This window comes from Bombyx mori, chromosome 6 (assembly GCF_030269925.1).
Source record: "Bombyx mori chromosome 6, ASM3026992v2".
In the NCBI taxonomy this organism is placed as follows: Eukaryota; Metazoa; Arthropoda; class Insecta; order Lepidoptera; family Bombycidae; genus Bombyx; species Bombyx mori.
In genome coordinates, this window is record NC_085112.1 from 16,043,184 (window position 1) to 16,061,770 (window position 18,587).

At 38.0% G+C, this 18,587-nt stretch overlaps 1 protein-coding gene across 2 annotated transcripts in view; it reads right to left on the minus strand.

Annotated features, from left to right (window-relative positions):
* LOC101744031 (cadherin-89D) overlaps nt 1–18,587 on the minus strand; it is a 76,618-nt gene that overhangs the window by 22,686 nt on the left and 35,345 nt on the right. Inside the window, exons 4-15 of one of the 2 annotated variants that reach the window (XM_062669178.1) lie at nt 14,666–14,879; nt 10,719–10,827; nt 9,087–9,289; nt 8,451–8,579; nt 7,146–7,338; nt 6,215–6,373; nt 5,757–5,890; nt 4,609–5,203; nt 4,187–4,345; nt 3,789–3,969; nt 2,922–3,085; nt 285–2,440 (exon numbers count right to left, since the gene is read on the minus strand). In XM_062669178.1, the coding sequence (XP_062525162.1) occupies nt 285–2,440; nt 2,922–3,085; nt 3,789–3,969; nt 4,187–4,345; nt 4,609–5,203; nt 5,757–5,890; nt 6,215–6,373; nt 7,146–7,338; nt 8,451–8,579; nt 9,087–9,289; nt 10,719–10,827; nt 14,666–14,879 (4,396 nt within the window). The remainder of the gene's footprint in view (nt 1–284; nt 2,441–2,921; nt 3,086–3,788; nt 3,970–4,186; nt 4,346–4,608; nt 5,204–5,756; nt 5,891–6,214; nt 6,374–7,145; nt 7,339–8,450; nt 8,580–9,086; nt 9,290–10,718; nt 10,828–14,665; nt 14,880–18,587) is intronic. The other variant, XM_062669179.1, reaches the window with a different exon arrangement.

Genomic DNA, 18,587 nt, shown 5'->3' on the forward strand with positions numbered 1-18,587 from the left:
GGCAAAAGGAACTCCAAGACTTTTCTGCTTACATTATGAAATATTTTAAGAGAAGGCGCACGGGCACTGGGACTAATAATTTCCATTTAAAATGATATTAATCTTTTGGTTTTCAAATTTTTGAAACAAATACTACAAAACCAAATTAGACAAGAACAGAATTAAAATATATCTGGACAAATCTAGTAAATACTTCATTCACTTCAAATAATAATAATGTAGTTAATAGAAAATAATAATTCCATGATCACATTCACAAAATTAACTGTTATTAATTATCCTACCTTTAGCTGCATAACTTGATATCCGAAGGGCGCGGTGGTCGGTATGGCCGTGACCAAGGGACGATTCCCGTTCGTAAACTTCGGGGAATTATCATTCACGTCTTTAATTCTTACTACTACTTTGACGTCATACTTGGTCATTCCTTCCAACACATCCTCGGCTACAGGGTAGATCATATGAGGGAGTTCTCTACTATATTTCTGTCTTTCGGCTCTTACTATGACCTCATAAGTGTCTTTGACCTCTCGATCTGGACTTCGAACGAGATACAAAGTGCCGTTTCTTGGATCAATAACAAACGTTCGTCTGATATCTGTATCATTTTCGTTCAATATGTAATATCTCATTTTAAAGTTTTCATAATGCTCGGTCAAGTTCAGTGAGACTAACTCCACAGGTGCATTTACGTTCTCTTCGATTTCTAGTTCATAGTATCGCGATATAAATACTGGCTTGTCCGACATCTCTACTTCGTCGGGAACGTCAGCGACAGTAACCATCAGTATGGCAGTCGAGCTCAAACTTGGCAGTCCCAAATCTGACGCAACTATAGTTATGTTGTGCGCCGACTGATTCTCGAAATCGAGACGACCTATTGTTGTGATGGTTCCTTCTTTGGAGTCGATCGCAAACAAACTCTGTTGGTTCTTCCTTTGAGGAAGGCTATACAAAATCAAGCCGTTGCCGTTGCCAATGAAATCAGTGTCGTTTGCAAACACTTTAGCGACCGTGGTCCCGATCGGTGCGTTTTCTTCAATCGTAGCTTTGTAAACAGGAATCATCATAACCGATTCGAAATTATGGTTAGACAGTTCGTCAGCCTCGGGGTGTTTCCATTCTAATAATTCATCGAAAGCGTAGAATTTGGGTGAGTTATCATTTACATCTAGTACTTGAACTTCCACACTGACAGAAGATGATAGTTTCTTTTCGAGGCCATTATCTCTCGCCACGACAGTCAGTATATACTTATCCTCCGTCTCTCTGTCCAGCTCTCCGTTGACGCTGAGAACTCCGGTCAAAGGTGATATTTCAAACGGCAGATCCGTGTCTGAAGGTTGAATGAAATACGTTAGATTTGCGTTCTGTCCAAAATCAGCGTCAGTTGCGTCCACTTTTCCTAAAACGCGTCTGGTGTACTGAGCTTCTTCAACATTGAAATTGTACCAAGTTTTCTTAAATACCGGAAAGTGGTCGTTGACATCCTTGACGAACACTCTCACCGAAATGTTATCGTTCAAATTTCCACCATCTAAAGCGGAAATGTTCAATCTGAATTCTGACTCTGGCGGCAAGCTTCGTGCGACAATAACGTGGCCGTGCCGTTCGTTGATCACAAAGTATCGCTTCACTTCTAGTGCGTCAGCGGACAGTTTGCTCGGTGGAATATAAACTTCTGAATTGAATTCATATCGTATCTGTCCGTTGAGTCCGCTGTCGAGATCCAAAGCGTTTAATTTTATAATCGTTGTTCCGATAGGAATGTTTTCTGGTATCAAAAATAAAGGCCCTAATTGATCAACATCAAGAGCAAATTTATTTTTTGGTTTTACTTCAATGATTGTGAAGCCGGCTGTTCCATTAAGTTTTGTTTCTCTGTGAATTCTGACTTTCGAATTTTCTTCGGCTTCAATAAGCTCTACATATCTGTCCATGGGCATTATTATTTGGTTAAATTCCGGCTTATTATCGTTCTCATCACCAATCATTATGATTAATTCGGCCTCCGAACTCAGGCCTCCGGTATCTCTAGCCACCAAGCTTAGCTTGTACATGATCTTTTTCTCTCTATCCAAACTGTCTCCTATAAACTTAACAACTCCGGTGTTTTCGTCAACATCAAACATTTCTTTGCCTTCACCGAACAACGTGTACATGAATAAAGCGTTTGTTCCTTCATCAGCATCAGTAGCCTTTATTATATTGTCCATCTTAATTTCTGTTCCTATCTTAGAGTTTTCCATAATGAAGCCCTCATAAGTAGCATGTTCGAAAACAGGCGGATTGTCGTTTTCGTCTTCAATGTATATTGTGACTTGATATATTCCTGCGCCGGAAATTACACCTTTGTTGAACTCAGCTATCACAGTCATCCTGTAAACATCACGCTTTTCTCGATCTAAAGGTTTCTGGGTAAAGATAGTTCCGTCTTCCGCTGAAAATAATAAAATAATACAGATATTAGTAATAAATAAAATTATGAGCTATGTGATGTCGTCCCAGTACCAATCTCTCGTCACGTTGTCGTAAGGCGGCGTACCTAGGGACTTAACAAATAATGCACTGCAGCAGTTATCTACATACACAGTTATGTCTTCTCTCCTGTTACCTAGTTACCTATCCTGTCTATTTCTGCAGCAAAGCAATCACGTGGTCCAGTTTGAAGGTACAACCGTTATTCTAAATACGAACTCATGTCCCAAAGTGGGTAGCGAGAATCGTGTTGTGATATCTTTAGGCTCCGGTATCCACTTTACACCCAGAGTATACAATAATGCAACAATAATTTCGGCGTTGAGTATTTGAGAAGAGATTTATCCCGTCCCAACCTTGCGACCACGGACCGAAAGATACTAAATTATATATTTATAAGTTTATTCACGTTATAACATTGTGTCACTAGTGTTATTACTAACCTATAGCTATGTCGTCCGTAACGTCTTGTTGATTTGCGATCAAGAATCTTACATTTCCTGTGCCGTTACCATAAATGGAACTCATGTTGGTGTGGAAAATTTGTCCTATAGCGGCCCCGGCTGAGTTTTCTTTGACGTGGAATATTATCGGTGAATGTGCACCTCTGCAGGAAAAAACGTTTTAGAGTAAAAAATTTTGCAATACTGTAAATAATTAAATAGATATTCAATATCAGTTTTTTTTTAGTAAACGCGAATTAATTCCAACATTTAGCATCGCGACGCTACTGAATTCTATGGGTCATATCAATGGGCTCCGCTAACCTCTAAAACCTAGAATGTGAGCTCACCCGCTTACCCAATAAATAAATAATTATTGTCAGCCATAACCCGCAGAGCCAACGGCATTATCTACGGAGACACATGAAGTAGTAGTCCCAAAATCAGTTTGACCGACAACAATGACATCAGTTCATCTGATCCACTAATCCTTTATTAGACGCTTGCAGCTCTAGCCCTGGGACCAGGCATAGGGACTTTGGTAGCCGTATGGAAATCTAGCTTATAGCATCAAACCACTGCGTTTCTCACCGGAGCCGATAGTAGATGAATCCCCGAAGCCAATTGGGTGGCTCGGACGCAGGTGGACCATAATACTACTATTTTCACTAGTTTACAATAGGTTAAGTTATCCTATATAAACATATTTTACGGTTTTCTACAAGTGTCCTGCGCTATGATGATTTACTAACTAATTCCACTTTATTAAAGGCTTGTGGCAATCGTTCATTAACTCAACAAAGACTTAATAATTTAATTAGGAATTGATGCAAATTTCTAGATGAAGTGGAATTGTTTTCAACTTACTTCAATAAAACCCCTCTCTCATCGTTAACGTCAACCACGTGAACTGTGGCGTTGGTCACTATGGATAGGTTGGCGTTTTCTTGTAGGGCCACCGCTTCAAAGTCGTACATTGGACGATTGTACCGGGAGAGATCGTCCACTACGGTTATGACCCCGGATCTTTCTTCCACAGCAAACGGTACTGAAAAATATAATATAAAAGATAGTTAGATGATCAGTACAATCAAACAGCAAGGACAAATGAAGGCTACCTCACCACAGAATACATCAACCTCATCAACACCGACCACTAATACTTTTCTTCGTTTCATAGTGTCGCATAAATGCGAATATTTTAAAATAAAGTTAGACTTAAGATAAAGCTATCTAGCAAGATTAATTTCTGTGTAATGCATTACCTCCTTCTTCGTATCCATGTAGCAAATCATAAGAAACATCGTTTTGTTCAAATGCGTCATTAACTCTAATTTGTCCAACACTTGTACCAATACCAACATTTGATCCAACCCAGAATTCGTATGGTGCTCCCATAAAGTCAGGTATATCTGGCTTGTTACCTAAAAATATTTTGATTATTATCTTTTAGCATTGAATTGATATTTATAACTGGATTTTTTGCAAAGACCTTTTCATTATCTTCTAGATAAGTTTAATTTATTAGAATTTTGAAAATAGGTGTAAAGATAAGGGGGTGTAGTGTATTAAATTTAAATTATACTCTGACATTCTTTAGTTTAAATGGATTATTTTACTTTTCTATCTTCTAAAACACATTAAGTATTGTGCAAATGCAGCAGATGCTTTTCTACGTCATAGGTACCTTTAGTTCCTCTCGTAACTTCAATAGTAACTACGGCCAGTGAATATCTCCTTTCACTGGGGTTGGCCGGTTGGTCGGAAGCTTCGACAAATAAAGCATGCCTTCCCTCCAAAATGGGAGATTCAGCCACACTAACAGTTCCAGTGTTTGGATTTATTTTAAACGGCGATGTTATGGTCAAATTGCTTGTTCTTTGTAAATCGTATAGCACCATGCCATTTTGTCCCAAATCTGGATCTACAGCCTTCACTTTGCCAATAACAGTGCCAACTTTCGCGTTAGATTTCATGCTGAATTCGTAAAGGTTACTCGGTACAAATACTGGGTTGTTATCATTCGCGTCGAGTAATGTAACCTCCACGTTAACAAAAGACATTAGTTGCTCGTCATAGTATTCTATATTTTCAGTTTTAGTGCCAACTTTATCAGGAAAGACGTAAGTAGTCTTTTCTAAGGGAGCGTTGGTTTCCAAGGGCTGTCGACGCCATTTTGCTATGCGTTGGCTGTCAGCGAAAGTCCCGACCACGCTCGGGTTTGTCTCTTTGGCGTAGACTTTCATCCTTAGAGACGAATGGGCTTCTCTGTCGAGGACAGTCTGGAAATTAAATTAAATATTTTTAAGAGTCATCTATATTTCATGTTACTTAGCTTTAAAGTATAGTTCTTCCATTAAAAAAAAACAACGTATTTTGTAAATTATTTGAATAAACCATAATAACAATACCGCGGATATTAATCTATATTTTTTTTAAATTAATAATACTATAAAAAAGTAAAAAAAATTATGTTAATTTTTTTTTACTTAAAGACGCAAATATTTTTGAGCGAATATGTATAAGATTATGGCCAGCAATAACACAAAGGTAATTTTTTATCATGCTAAATGGCAGGGCCCGGAGATTCTAGGTTTATCTGCTTGATCAATAAAATTGATTGATTGTAGAATCAATAAAACACTGTGTTTATTCACTGGTTCCTTATTTTAAGAATCAAGGGGTCTATGACTTTTCTGGTAGGTTATAGATCAGAGAGTGATACAACAAAATCGAGAATATGTGAAGTGTTTCGTTCATTCTTTTAAATAGGGGTATAGCAGTTACGCATATCTAGTAGTAATATTAAAGCCTAATTCAAAATATTATTCTTACTTGATTCCGGACAGTGAGCCATCCGGATCTAGGATCGATTGAGAAGGCTCCTTTTGGATCGTCAAGCTGATACGTGAATTCACCATTTTCACCTTGGTCTTTATCGGTTGCCATCACTTGAAGAACACTAAACCCTAAGATAAGAAAAAGGAAAGCAAACAACAGTTTTAAAATTTAAATAATCACAATCATCATTGTAACAAACATTTTTTACTGCAGATGCAACAGAAATTTAACACCGGCATAATTATTGATACGGTAGACCGAGCGTCTCATCTTTGAAGTCATGACAACTTCAAATTTACAGTTTAGTAGATACCTATTAGACTGTCCCATAAACTATGAAAAGGAGGAAAATCCAATGAAAATAATATTACTGAGGATAACTGAAAATAGACCACCTGGCCACAAGGACCGAAGATGTACATTTACTATTGGAGAGTTTAATCTAAACTTACCATTTGGGAGGTTTTCCACTATACTAATATTGTAAAAATCAACTTCAAATTCAGGTAAATTGTCATTTAGATCCAAAAGCTCTATTTCAACTCTGGCTTGAGCCGTTTTTAGAGGATTGTTCAGCTGTGAGGCTTGAACTTGAAGGACGAACGTGTTTGCTGAAAGAAGTTATACAGTTCTTAATATACGTTATTTGGATCACTTTTATAAAGTGATCTTGCGGAATCTTAATCTAGTTATTTTGTAGTCAAATACCCAAAAATTGAGAAATTTATAGATAAGTGAAGAGATAGTAAATTATTGGTTGAATCCACTTCAGATTTAAACAAATTTTACATTTTTAAATTAAATTATATTATGGAACGAGTTACGTTTTTTTTTTTTTTTTTATTGGTTAGGTGTTTGGTCGAGCTCACAGCCCATCTGGTGTTAAGTGGTTACTGGAGCCCATAGACATCCACAACGTAAATGCGCCACACACCTTGAGATATAGTTCTAAGGTCTCAGTATTGTCACAACGGCTGCCCCACCCTTCAAACCGAAACGCATTACTGCTTCACGGCAGAAATAGGCGAGGCGGTGATACCTACCCGTGCGGACTCACAAGATGTCCTACCACCAGTAATTAAGCAAATTATAATTTTGCGGGTTTGATTTTTATTACACGATGTTATTCCTTCACCGTGGAAGTCAATCGTGAACATTTGTTAGGTACGTATTTCATTAGAAAAATTGGTACCCGCCTGCGGGATTCGAACACCGTTGCATCGCTCGATACGAATGCACCGGACGTCTTATCCTTTAGGCCACGAGGACTTCAACGACTACGTTATTAAATCTAATGAAATTTATTTATGTAATAAAACCTCATGAATAATTGCATCTAATTGCAAAATCTAGCTATCAAATATTAATAAAGCTTGCAGTTACCTTGTAAGTTATGTTCGGCGTCCAAATCTAATTCTTTCTCCAAGAATAGACTTCCATTCACAGAATCCAGAGAAAAGAGCTTTCTGTCGTTCCCAGAGATTAATTCATAGCGCAATGTAGCGCCGACGCCTAGATCTTGATCAATTGCATGTATAGGTTCTGGGAAGAGTATTTCTTTGTGGATACGTTTGCCCTAGGAAGAAAAGAGAAAAATCAGATTCGAAGGCTATAAGAAAAGTCAAAGGAAACCAAATTTGCAATTAAGATTGTTTCGTAGTAAAAATATAGAGTGCGTTAGGAAATAATGTGATAATAGTGTCAGTACAAGCTTTATGTACCATCAGTAATATATCAGCAGCATTTGTATCCTTCAAAATCTCCTTAGCATTAGCTAAACTCATTAATATATTTAATGTGCACTCATCAAAACTTACGACCTTCAAAACTTAGTAAAATTCTTAACATAAATCAAGAGCTTATAAATAATGTCGATGATAAGATCCAGCAAACTCAAATAACAATGAAATGGAAGTTACAGCAAATCATTATAACCTGTTGCTTTCCTCTGTTCTTGAAAAAAATAGTATAATTTATATCCGCCTGCCGCTTGCCAATTCATTCTTCATTGTGCTTACTCACCGAATTTGTAATGATATTAAAATTAGGGCGAAATCTTGGTCCATGCGAATTGACTTGCGGAAATATATTATCAAATTTACACCTAATGGTTTCTAGGGCTGATTACTTATTTTATTAGTTTGGGAGGAGGGGAGTGTTAAGTCCCTGATTTTGTACTGAAGGTAAGACGCTCCCTCTCCTATGTGGGGTATTCAGTAAGGATACGAGGGTCACATCCACAGTGATGCGACTCAATCGTCGATTCAATTCCGATTCGCTGAAGGTACCTTCCGAAGCATTCTTGTTCAACGTTAGAACACACAGGCGGAGTCAGTCGTTTGCATAATGTCTTATGGTCCATAGTATTAACCATGTTTGTACTAAAACTTATTTGCCGATTTGAAGTTTTTTTTTTTTCCTACCTAAGCAAGCCTTGAGAGGCTATATCAGCGTCGCCTTAACTAGTAGGTGAGCTCACGGGGCTCAAACCTGATGACGTTGCTAACACGAGACCTAGCAAAAGCCGTGCCGCAGAATCTACCACCGGATCGGAAACGCGACCCACTGAGAAGATCCGGCGAGAAACTCAGTGGGCTGTGTCTGAGGGTTAATTTACTCGTCAAGCCCTTCGTCGCAAGTGACGGGTTCGACGAGAACGATGACCGGGGAAATTGTTGATTTACTTACCATCAATGGATAAAATTCTGGAATCTGTGTTCTGTACGCATCTTTCGTGAACTTTGGAGGCAGGTCGTCGTTGTCTTGTACCACGATGTGAACTGTAGTGTTGGAGCTTCGAGGAGGGGACCCGCGATCCTATTTGTAGAACAAACAAAATTTAACTCTAGACTTCAGTTCCGTAGAGTCAGAATGTAGACTTCTTTAAACTTCAATTACGATTCTACAAGATTTTTATGTAGTTTTTTCTTAATTTTTTATAATAATAATAATAATGATAATGTATTTATTTACTACATAAACTCTCAAATCATGATCTAGAATACTATTTACATATTTAAAAAATTTAGACATTACGCAAATGGCATCAACAATATAAAATTAACCAATGATCCTCACACTAGGCATAGCCTATATCGTGAGGACCAAAATGCGATTTACTATGTATATAATTGACCTCAAATCGACATCACTATTATTAATAATTATTATGCTCAAAAACATGCGTTACAAGATTTAACATATAATAATAATAATAAATTAGACCTCGATTTATTTTGAAAAAATTAAGGTGAACGAAAAACAAACATTATTTTTTATTCAGCAGGCAAATAGCTCTCTCTTCCTGAAAAAAAAAAAACTTACAGAAGCCATAATAACAAGTTGAAATTCTTTGTCTCCGGCATCGTAGTCCAAGACCTTTCGAAGAAGCAGAACAGGTTTGTGTGAGCTCTCCAAAGCGAAGTGACCGTCATCGTTACCAGATACGATGCTGTAGTGGACGTCCGAGTTCGGAGTGTTGGGTTTGTCGCGATCGAAGGCTCTGATATCTTTGAAAATGGTTAAACCTGCAACGAAGACGCACTGTTGTGGATCCCAGTGTATTAAAATGCAATAGCTGTCAATACACAGACGCGAGCTTGACAGTGAGGCACCGGGGAGTTTGAATTTTAACTGCTATTCGTCTTACACTAAGTAGTAAAATGAAACAAAAGATATGATTATTTTAAGATATAGAACAGCTACAGTCGTGAGTGAAATAATAGTTTAAACTATTGAAATTATTAAGTTATATTTTTTTTTATTGCTTAGATGGGTGGACGAGCTCACAGCCCACCTGGTGTTAAGTGGTTACTGGAGCCTATAGACATCTACGACGTAAATGCGCCACCCACCTTGAGATATAAGTTCTAAGGTCTCAGTATAGTTACAACGGCTGCCCCACCCTTCAAACCGAAACGCATTACTGCTTCACGGCAGAAATAGGCGGGGTGGTGGTAGCTACTCGCGCGGACTCACAAGAGGTCCTACCACCAGTAGCTTCATTTACATTCTGTAGTTGACATAGATTAGTAATCGAAATCCCCCGACGTCCTAATCCTCTTTTTGTTTACATCAAAAGTCTTCGAACTCCACATAATGAATCGTTAGCTCAGCGTGTTTGAACGAGACAGGCTCGGATATTATTAATGAATTTCCTCTCGATACTCAACGGTTTTGTGTTTATATCGTTTTTTTCCTGTTTTTATTTTAATGGGTTTTTTGGATTTAAATTTTCGTGATTAAATATGTATATCGCGACGGAAAATAAAAAAAAAATTAAGCATTACCGTAACGGTAAATACACAATTATAATTTTTCAGTTTTACTTTTTAATGGATTTCACAAAGCAGCAGTGCTAACTGCAAACTGAACCAAATTACTTTTTTAAAATCATATGAGCTCACAGCGTACTTAGCATTAGATGCTTTTTTTTCCTCCTACCTATGGTGATAGCCTTGAGAGGCTATTTCAGCTTCACCCTAACATGTAGGTGAGCTCGCGGGGCTCAAACCAGAAGTGTTGCTAACACTGACCCTAGTAAGAGCAGTGCTTCGCAGAATCTACCACTGGATCGGAAACGTTATATCTCTGAGAAGATCCGGCGGGGAACTCAGTGGGCTGTGTCTATGGGTTAATTCACTCGTCAAGCCCTTCGTCGCAAGCGACAGGTTCGACGAGGTCGGTGGCCGGTGCTTGTGGTACCTAAGAGCAATGTTAATAGATAGGGAGGACCCATAAATAAATAATTTAACAAAATTAGATGCGGTATAAGCTTTGGGCTTATACCCGTTAGACTCGTTAATTTCAATATAAATGAAGCACGACATAAGATAAGATGCACAACATCTTGATAACATATTGCCTTTGTAGTCGAACACTGACCTCGCGGTACAGTAAGTGGTATCGTTAATGACGGGCCTATAGGAGCGATCAAAAATATAAAAGCCTTCTCACCTGTTGGAGTTAATTCATCAACAGTAACATGATATGGGGTGTCGAGGAATATTGGCACGTTGTCATTGACATCTTCAATGTACACTGTCACCGAGAGGTAAGCTGAGATCTGGGGATAAAAAAACCTGGTTAAAACACTCAACACCTAGTAATTGATACATGGGCGAGACATTTGTAAGCAAATCTGTATCTAATAGAAATAGCCTGATACACAAAACTTCGATTATCGAGTAATAAACAACTGCAAATATGAATAAAGTAACAAACCCTTGTCTACACAAGTTGATAAGGGATAGAATTGAAAAAAAAAATACGATAACTTAGTGGAATGTATTTACGTTTAAAATTGCCAAATAAAATGTAATATTGCTTACGGAATCAAACTAAAATCCCGTGATACTGCTCTCTGCACTGATGAAATTATAAAAATCAGACAAAGCTTTTGAATCCAAAAACTAAATCACTTAATATCTAACACAGTATTTGTATCGCTGTAAAAGACGTCCAATGCTAAATTTAGGATTCTTTAAAATAATACCACATTGCTGCTGTAATGCCTTGGGGCATATTAAATAAACAGGTTCTAAAAAAGGCCGCATTTAACATCAGAGTTGTGATGTTTAAAAAATTGTCATAACAGACCCGTGGAGGTCAATTCGAGACTATCCCGAGGGTAGTTAGCGGGTCAGTTACTGAAGTATTAAAATTATCTCGACGCAAAAATGGGTGAAGGACTCCCCTTACTATCGGTTTGTGTTGACGTTCACGAAAATTAAATGTATTTAGATTGGAAGTACTTGAAATAATTAATTTTTCGAAGCCTTGTTTGATAATCATTGATCGTTCAAAGATTTTATAATAGAAAAAAATGAGCTAAATAACCTTTAGAATTAATGAAAATGTCAGAATATTCTAAAATTAAATACGTTCATTATTTAGAATATATATTTAAAAATGTATGTAATGGCTTGTCATTAATTTATTCGGATTTGGTGGTTCGAATTTAGACGAACGGCCAAAAATCGTGTTGAGTCTATTCGTTTCTTCTAGTGACGAAATTGTGATACAATATCAGTGTTATTGTTGCAAATTGATAGCCCATCTGTTAATAATTTAGTAACACCCCTGCTTAGAAAGGGTCGAAGTATCAATAGTAATGCGCAAGGGCTGTTTTGCTCCACATTGGAATAGATAGGCTATTTGCGGCATAACTAAGTAGCTTGATGGGACCTCTCCGTGCAGACTCAGAATACGCTCTACCGCTGGAAAATGACACAACAGTATCCTAATATAAACCTTGGAGAATGCTGGTCCATATTCACAGTCGCCTTCATGACACGTACAACGTGAGATGTGGCTTTTTTTTATTGCTTAGATGGGTGGACGAGCTCACAGCTCGCCTAGTGTTAGGTGGTTACTGGAGCCCATAGACATCTAAAACGGCTGCCCCACCCTTCAAACCAAAACTCATTATTGTTTCACGGCAGAAATAAGCGGGGTGGTGGTACCTACCCGTGCGGACTCACAAGAGGTGCTACCACCAGTAATGGTAACCAGTTGCTGCATTATTCTGGTGTTGGGGTCGTTCTAAAGCGGTGACTAAATATACCTCACGCAATGAACGTAAGCATCATTTAAATAGATCGAGACAGTGGTAGTGGCAACTGAGGTGAGGCGACCGGTAGAAGTTCCCGACCATTTTTAATGAATGCTGTTTTCATCGCTTCGTTTTAATCGATTCAGACAATGCCGAGAATATAATGCTTCCGTTTTTATTATGGGGCCGAGGACGGGTCGAATTCCCGTGCGTTACCATTGATGTCGGGTAGGACGTCAGGACGATGGGATGCCTCGCACACCTCTTTTGAATTAGACCTTTTGATCTAGGTATACTTTATTTTTTAAGTAGCGACCCGCCCTTGCTTCGCTTCGGAAACTGTAATTTATTTTTAATTTCTTCTCTATTTAATGGATGTTATTATACATATAAACCTTCCTCCTTAATCACTCTATCTAATAAAAAAAACCGCATGAAAATCCATTGCGTAGTTTTAAAGATTTAAGCATACATAGGGATATAGGGACAGAGAAAGCGACTTTGTTTTATACTATGTAGTGATGATGATGAAGATAAGCATGAGCTGACCCATATATCCTGGATAGTAGTTATCGTAGCTTGTAGACAGTGAAACGTGAGGTCATTTTGAGACCTAAGGTTGTAGTACCAATTATTATAAATAGTACCGGCCATACTTCGAGGTGTATAATTGTAACCTGCCGGAAATAGGCAAGATAGCGGTATGTCCTGGATTATGTATACGGTACACGGTCCCACGATACTAACAATAATTGCTCAGATGTGTAAATTTCTTTTCTTTTTTTCAATATTTTCTCTTTAGCGTGAAGGTACCATGCCCGCTTATTTATAAAAAAAAGCTACGTTTTCGCGTTGCAGACTAAGTCAGTCGCCATTTGTAAGCAGTAGAAAACTCAACCTTAAGTTTCAAAGTTAGGGGTAGCAAGAATGATTGAGCTTCAGTGAGCGCTCAATGCCGGGCTGTAAATTCGCTTCCCCGTGCTCAGGAGAAATCATGTATGTGGCAGAATCTACAGCTTGATTGGCCAGAAGGCCGTAAGTCACAGGTCAAGGCGTAGAGCCTAAGAGTCAATGTAAACATTACGAGCTATCAACGTAAGGATACCGACCATAGATTTTAACCTATGCGCAGTTCATTGACTTATCTTCATTGTTCAGTTTAGGTCGTCCGATACGATTTGTCGGAGAGCGATGAAATTAGGCAGCTTGAAGCAAGAGTCTAGTACCCACTACAAAAAAGCTTAGCATCTATCTCACTCGCTCATGAGCACTAGTGGATAACAAAGTGCCTATTGAGGATAGCAACATAAGCGGATTCCAGAAAAAGCTCAAGCTACATGAATTGTATACCAGATGAGTGATTTACATTAACACTAGCGCACTGTTAGCATAGCAGTGTTGACCGTAGATTCTTGCCGATGTCCTGTGTCGGTTAGTTCAAGGGCTATGACCTTCAACGCCAACAAAAACTCTCAATTCTCTAATTAAATTATTTGCGACAGAAGTAATTTAAAAATCGTGTGATTGTAAACCGACCTTCGAAGCCTCCATTTTTTACGACACACGTAAAAAAAACGTAAAAATACGCTCCTCAATTCGTTTCTGGAGTTTATCTGCACGTGATAGGCGATCAGCGACGTCTCGACCGTTCCTCATAGATTTGACGGCCGGGATGCCTATTTATGTACTTTATAGGCCATTAGTAGTGCGAAAAGCTATTTTGTATGTGATTTGATTTAGATTAAATTGGGAAAGTCACTAACAGATTAATAACTTCGATGATTTTGAGCTAATAGGTAGATAGGTACTTTAGATCTCTTGGACCACAGGCTATGCCTACATTGGATAGCTGATATAGATTTTCAAATTATCACGCAAGAAATCTTGGATATTATAATTAAGCAGTAAGGTGTTTTTAGTTGCAAACATAGTGTTCATTATCTATGTTAATGTTCCTCAACACTAGGCGAGCGAGAAACTGTTTTTAAGATAAAGATACAATTGTTATGCCACTTTAGGGGAATTATACCCCGCCCTACGGTACTTACTAGGCAGTTTTTGTAATAAGCCTTATACGTTAGTCAGTCAGTGGCTATCGTGCAGTGATCCACCGCGGTCGCTGATGCAAATAAACATGCAATTATACTTAGTGTTTTATTGACCGCTCCGATGAGCTTCGGAAGGGGTATCATTCCCCTAGACCATCATGTGAATGCCGCCACACACATTGAACTTGATTTCGCACTATCAACATCAATCGTCATATCATTGAAATGACACAGAAACACGATAACGGCAAACTTTTAAGCTCCTAAAGTCCCTAATTATCATCTAACTGTAACACCATCACCTGGTTCAATCCAGCACCGATCCTCACCAGGTCATCTCCCTCATCGAAGTCGCAGCCAAGTCTGAACTTCACCACGTTCTGCGGAGAATCACTGTCTACTAAGGAGTCGATGCTCTGAGCTAAGATTACGGAGACGTGGGTCCGGTTCAGGTCTCTGTACGTGAAGAGATGAGCGTCTTCTTCTCGGTCTACTGGTTGCAGATTCAGGTTTTTTCTGGAAAAGAAAAAGAGGGAGTGTCAAAATTATTTCGTATTAAAATTGTCTCGTATATAAATTAATTTATCTCAGGGTCAGTAGTTGTACAGTTTTTGTATAACAGCGACATCTATTATTAGTCTTAAGAACTATTTTAAATTTTATCACACAATGCTTAGAAAGGAAACTAAACTTAAAAGTACATAATAATTAAAAACTAAAGTATTATTGTACCTTTAAATTTCAGACTTTACCAGAGGAGGAGTACATATGTATTTATCTTCTTAAAAATTAGTAACTAGCAGCCAGCATTAGATAAATGAATTATCATCCTACCGTAAAGAATTGTTCAGTTTTTTATCGCGCCACCTATTGGAGGATCAGTATACGAAATTTCAAATTAGTTTTCAGACGAATACTATGAATAATAAAGAATAGAAACGAAATGTAAACTTCTATGCTAATTGACAGATGGCGTCCACAGCAAATTCTAAAATTCTAAATCGTTTTGGATTGAACAAAGCAGTTGGATGTTTTAAATGAGTCGTCTATTATCAAAGGTGGCAATCTGTGCATTTGGACAAAAAAAATTTATTGATATGTCAATACAGATTGATTTGAATATAATCGTCTCCTTCAAAGAATACGGTTCAAAACCTGCATTAAATAAAGGTTAATAGTTAACCTGTTATTTATCTAAGATGTCGTTCCGAAGAGTTTTGTGACTGCTAATGGAATACAAAGTCAATAATTCCTTTTCTGATTTTCCAATCATTGTCCAAAAGCCGGCTTTGATAATAGTCAACTCAAATATAGAATACCAAGTATATAATAAAAATATAAATAATAATATAGTTAAATTAATCAGTTAAATAAAATAAAACGCGAATTAAGTCGAAAAGCTATAATTATGTGGCCGCCTCGCGAAAATAGGAGAAAAACTATTTTATAAAGATTGAACAGTCGATATTTAAAGTTTATAGAACAGCGAAATTGTTGCTATCTACTGGTAGTAGGACGTCTTGTGAGTCCGCACGGGTAGGTACCACTATCCCGCCTCTTTTTCTGCCGTGAAGCAGTAATGCGTTTCGGTTTGAAGGGCGGGGCAGCCGTTGTATTGTTAAAAGTGATATCTTAAAAATCGTGTTTCAAGGTGGGTGCCGGCATTTATGTTGTAGATGTCTATAGGCTCCGGTTACCACTTAGCTCCCGGTGGGCCATAAGCGGCCACTCGTCCACCCACATAAGCTAATAATAAATAATTTCATTCATCTTGTTTATACATAATTGTATATTATATAACCATGATGAAACACAATATTTAATTATTACCAAATGTACTAATTTTATGTAAATGGTACCGATCACAAATCATCACTGCGTTATAAATATTAATAAGGATACAAAAAATGTCAATTAGTCTAACGTTATTAGTAACCCGGAACCTGTCGGCCTTGGTGACGGCAATAGGTTGAAATATTTAAAAATTTTAAAACTGAATATCTTCATCAAATGCTTACTGAATTGCTTAAAAAGCTGTAAGGAAAAATATTTTTTTGGTGCGATTTTCAAACTTACCGAATTATTTTAACCAGTCTCCGCCTAATTACTAAAAATCAACCATAACTTAGTCAACGATACTTTATAAATTTATATTCACTGACTATCCAAAAAATAATAATGTAACTAAAGCATGTCAATGGTAATCAGTAAATAAATTATGTAAAAAGCATTTAAAAAAATATGGCCTCAGTCTCAACGCAAGCCTAGTGACTTGGTTAGTTTAGCAGATGTGTAATCTGTATTGCCTCAATATCAGAGATATTTTATTAGCATTTTACGCGGCGACATTATCTCTTCTCGTGTTTTATATTTTAAGGTGACTCTGGGCTCGACGAGTAAATTAACTCTTAGACATAGCCCACTGAGTTTCTCGCCGGATCTTCTCAGTGGGTCGCGTTTCCGATCCGGTAGTAGATTCTGCGAAGCACGGCTCTTGCTAGGGTCCGTGTTAGCATCGTCATCAGGTTTGAGCCCCGTGAGCTCACCTACTAGCCACGGTTACGCTGAAATAGCCCCTACGGCTATCAGATTAGATAGGAAAAAAAAAAAAAAAAGTGACTGTAATAGCCACTTAACACCAACTGGGCTGCCAAACTCTTAAAAATTAAGTGCCAAAAATAAAACTGAATGTGGAGAAGCCTAAAAAACCTAAGTTTTGGGCCACATAATTTCACCGCTTACCATCAAGGCTAGGTTGTGAACCAATAAAAACTGTTCCCAAAAATAATGTTACCATGACATTAAGATACCTAACATTAAATTTTACTCAATATCGATTTTAATTATTACATTTCGATCATTTAACAATCGACATTCCGTTTTATTATATTGTTCTTTGATTTCGCAAATCAATAAAAATACGTCTTTAAATGGTAGATGTTTTGATAAAGCACTTCAAGTAAAACAACTTTCTGTTTTTAATGATTAGTGAGGATGCTCTGATTTATTGTAGCAGATGGACCACTATTTTTATTTCAAAGAGCAATATTGAAGCATATTATTATTCATATAAAAACTGAAAAAGAAAATTGACTGTCGTGCAGACGAGAAAATTTTACGAAGCTGTTTTGTCTTTTACTATTTGCATATTAATTGCAGTCTTAAAATTGAATACACATTAATGGGTATTCAAAATCTAATAAAGATGAGCAGACAAGCTCAAGGTTGACTTGTTCGTAATCTTGCGGAGCCCATGGACGCCGCAGTATAATCAAATATCTTCGTCCAACTTGAGGTGGATGTAACTTTCACTTTCATTGGTTTTATCTTAGCGACACATGAACCTTTAAGAGATAATATGTATATGAGAGTGGCAGGAGTCATTATGCAAATTGTGGTCTCTCGTAACCGTACTACGTGCAACCTAATCCATACATCAGCCCGCTGAGTTTCTCGCTAGATCTTCTCAGCGGTTCGTGATTCCGATTCGGTAGTAGATGCATTCAAACCCTATTGTCGTGGCTGCCGCTAATTACTTATACGACCACGACGGGGCAACGCAAAAGCGCCGAATCCACTCTCGGTGCTTTTAGACCTCACAAGCACTGGTCACCGGTCTTGTCGAACTTGATGATTACGACGAAGAGTTCGACGAGCGAACTAACCCATAAACGCCACCCACTGAATTTCTCGCTGGATCTTCTCAGTGGGTCGCGATTCGGGTCCAGCGGTAGATTCTGCGAAGCACTACTGTTGCTAGGACTAGTGTCAGCAAATTCTCTCAGGTTGAGCCCGTGAGTTCACCTACCCGTTCGGGAGTAACTGGAATAGCCTCTTAGGCTTCCAGCGAATAGGTAGGAAAAAAAAGATGCATTCGCGATTGCTCTTGAGTTGTTAGGTCTTCTTTGGAGGCGCTCGGGTAGCTCTTAGCAAATACCACCCCTCTTGGGCAAACTTCACCCACCTGCCCTGGTGAAAATGAACAGGTCTCCGGGCCACCAGTAATCACTCATTCATAAAATAAAATAAAGTATGCAAATCGAGCTCTTTTTAGTACAAACTTCTTTTGCTAGAAGAAAGCCCGTTTTGTAACAGTTGACACCCCTAAGGCACTAAAGTCGCCCAGAGGGTGGTAGCGGACACCACTAATAAAATGACACGGCGTTGACAACCCTGTCCTGCTGAACACCTCTAGATTATTTGCGTTACATTATAAGCTAGGTT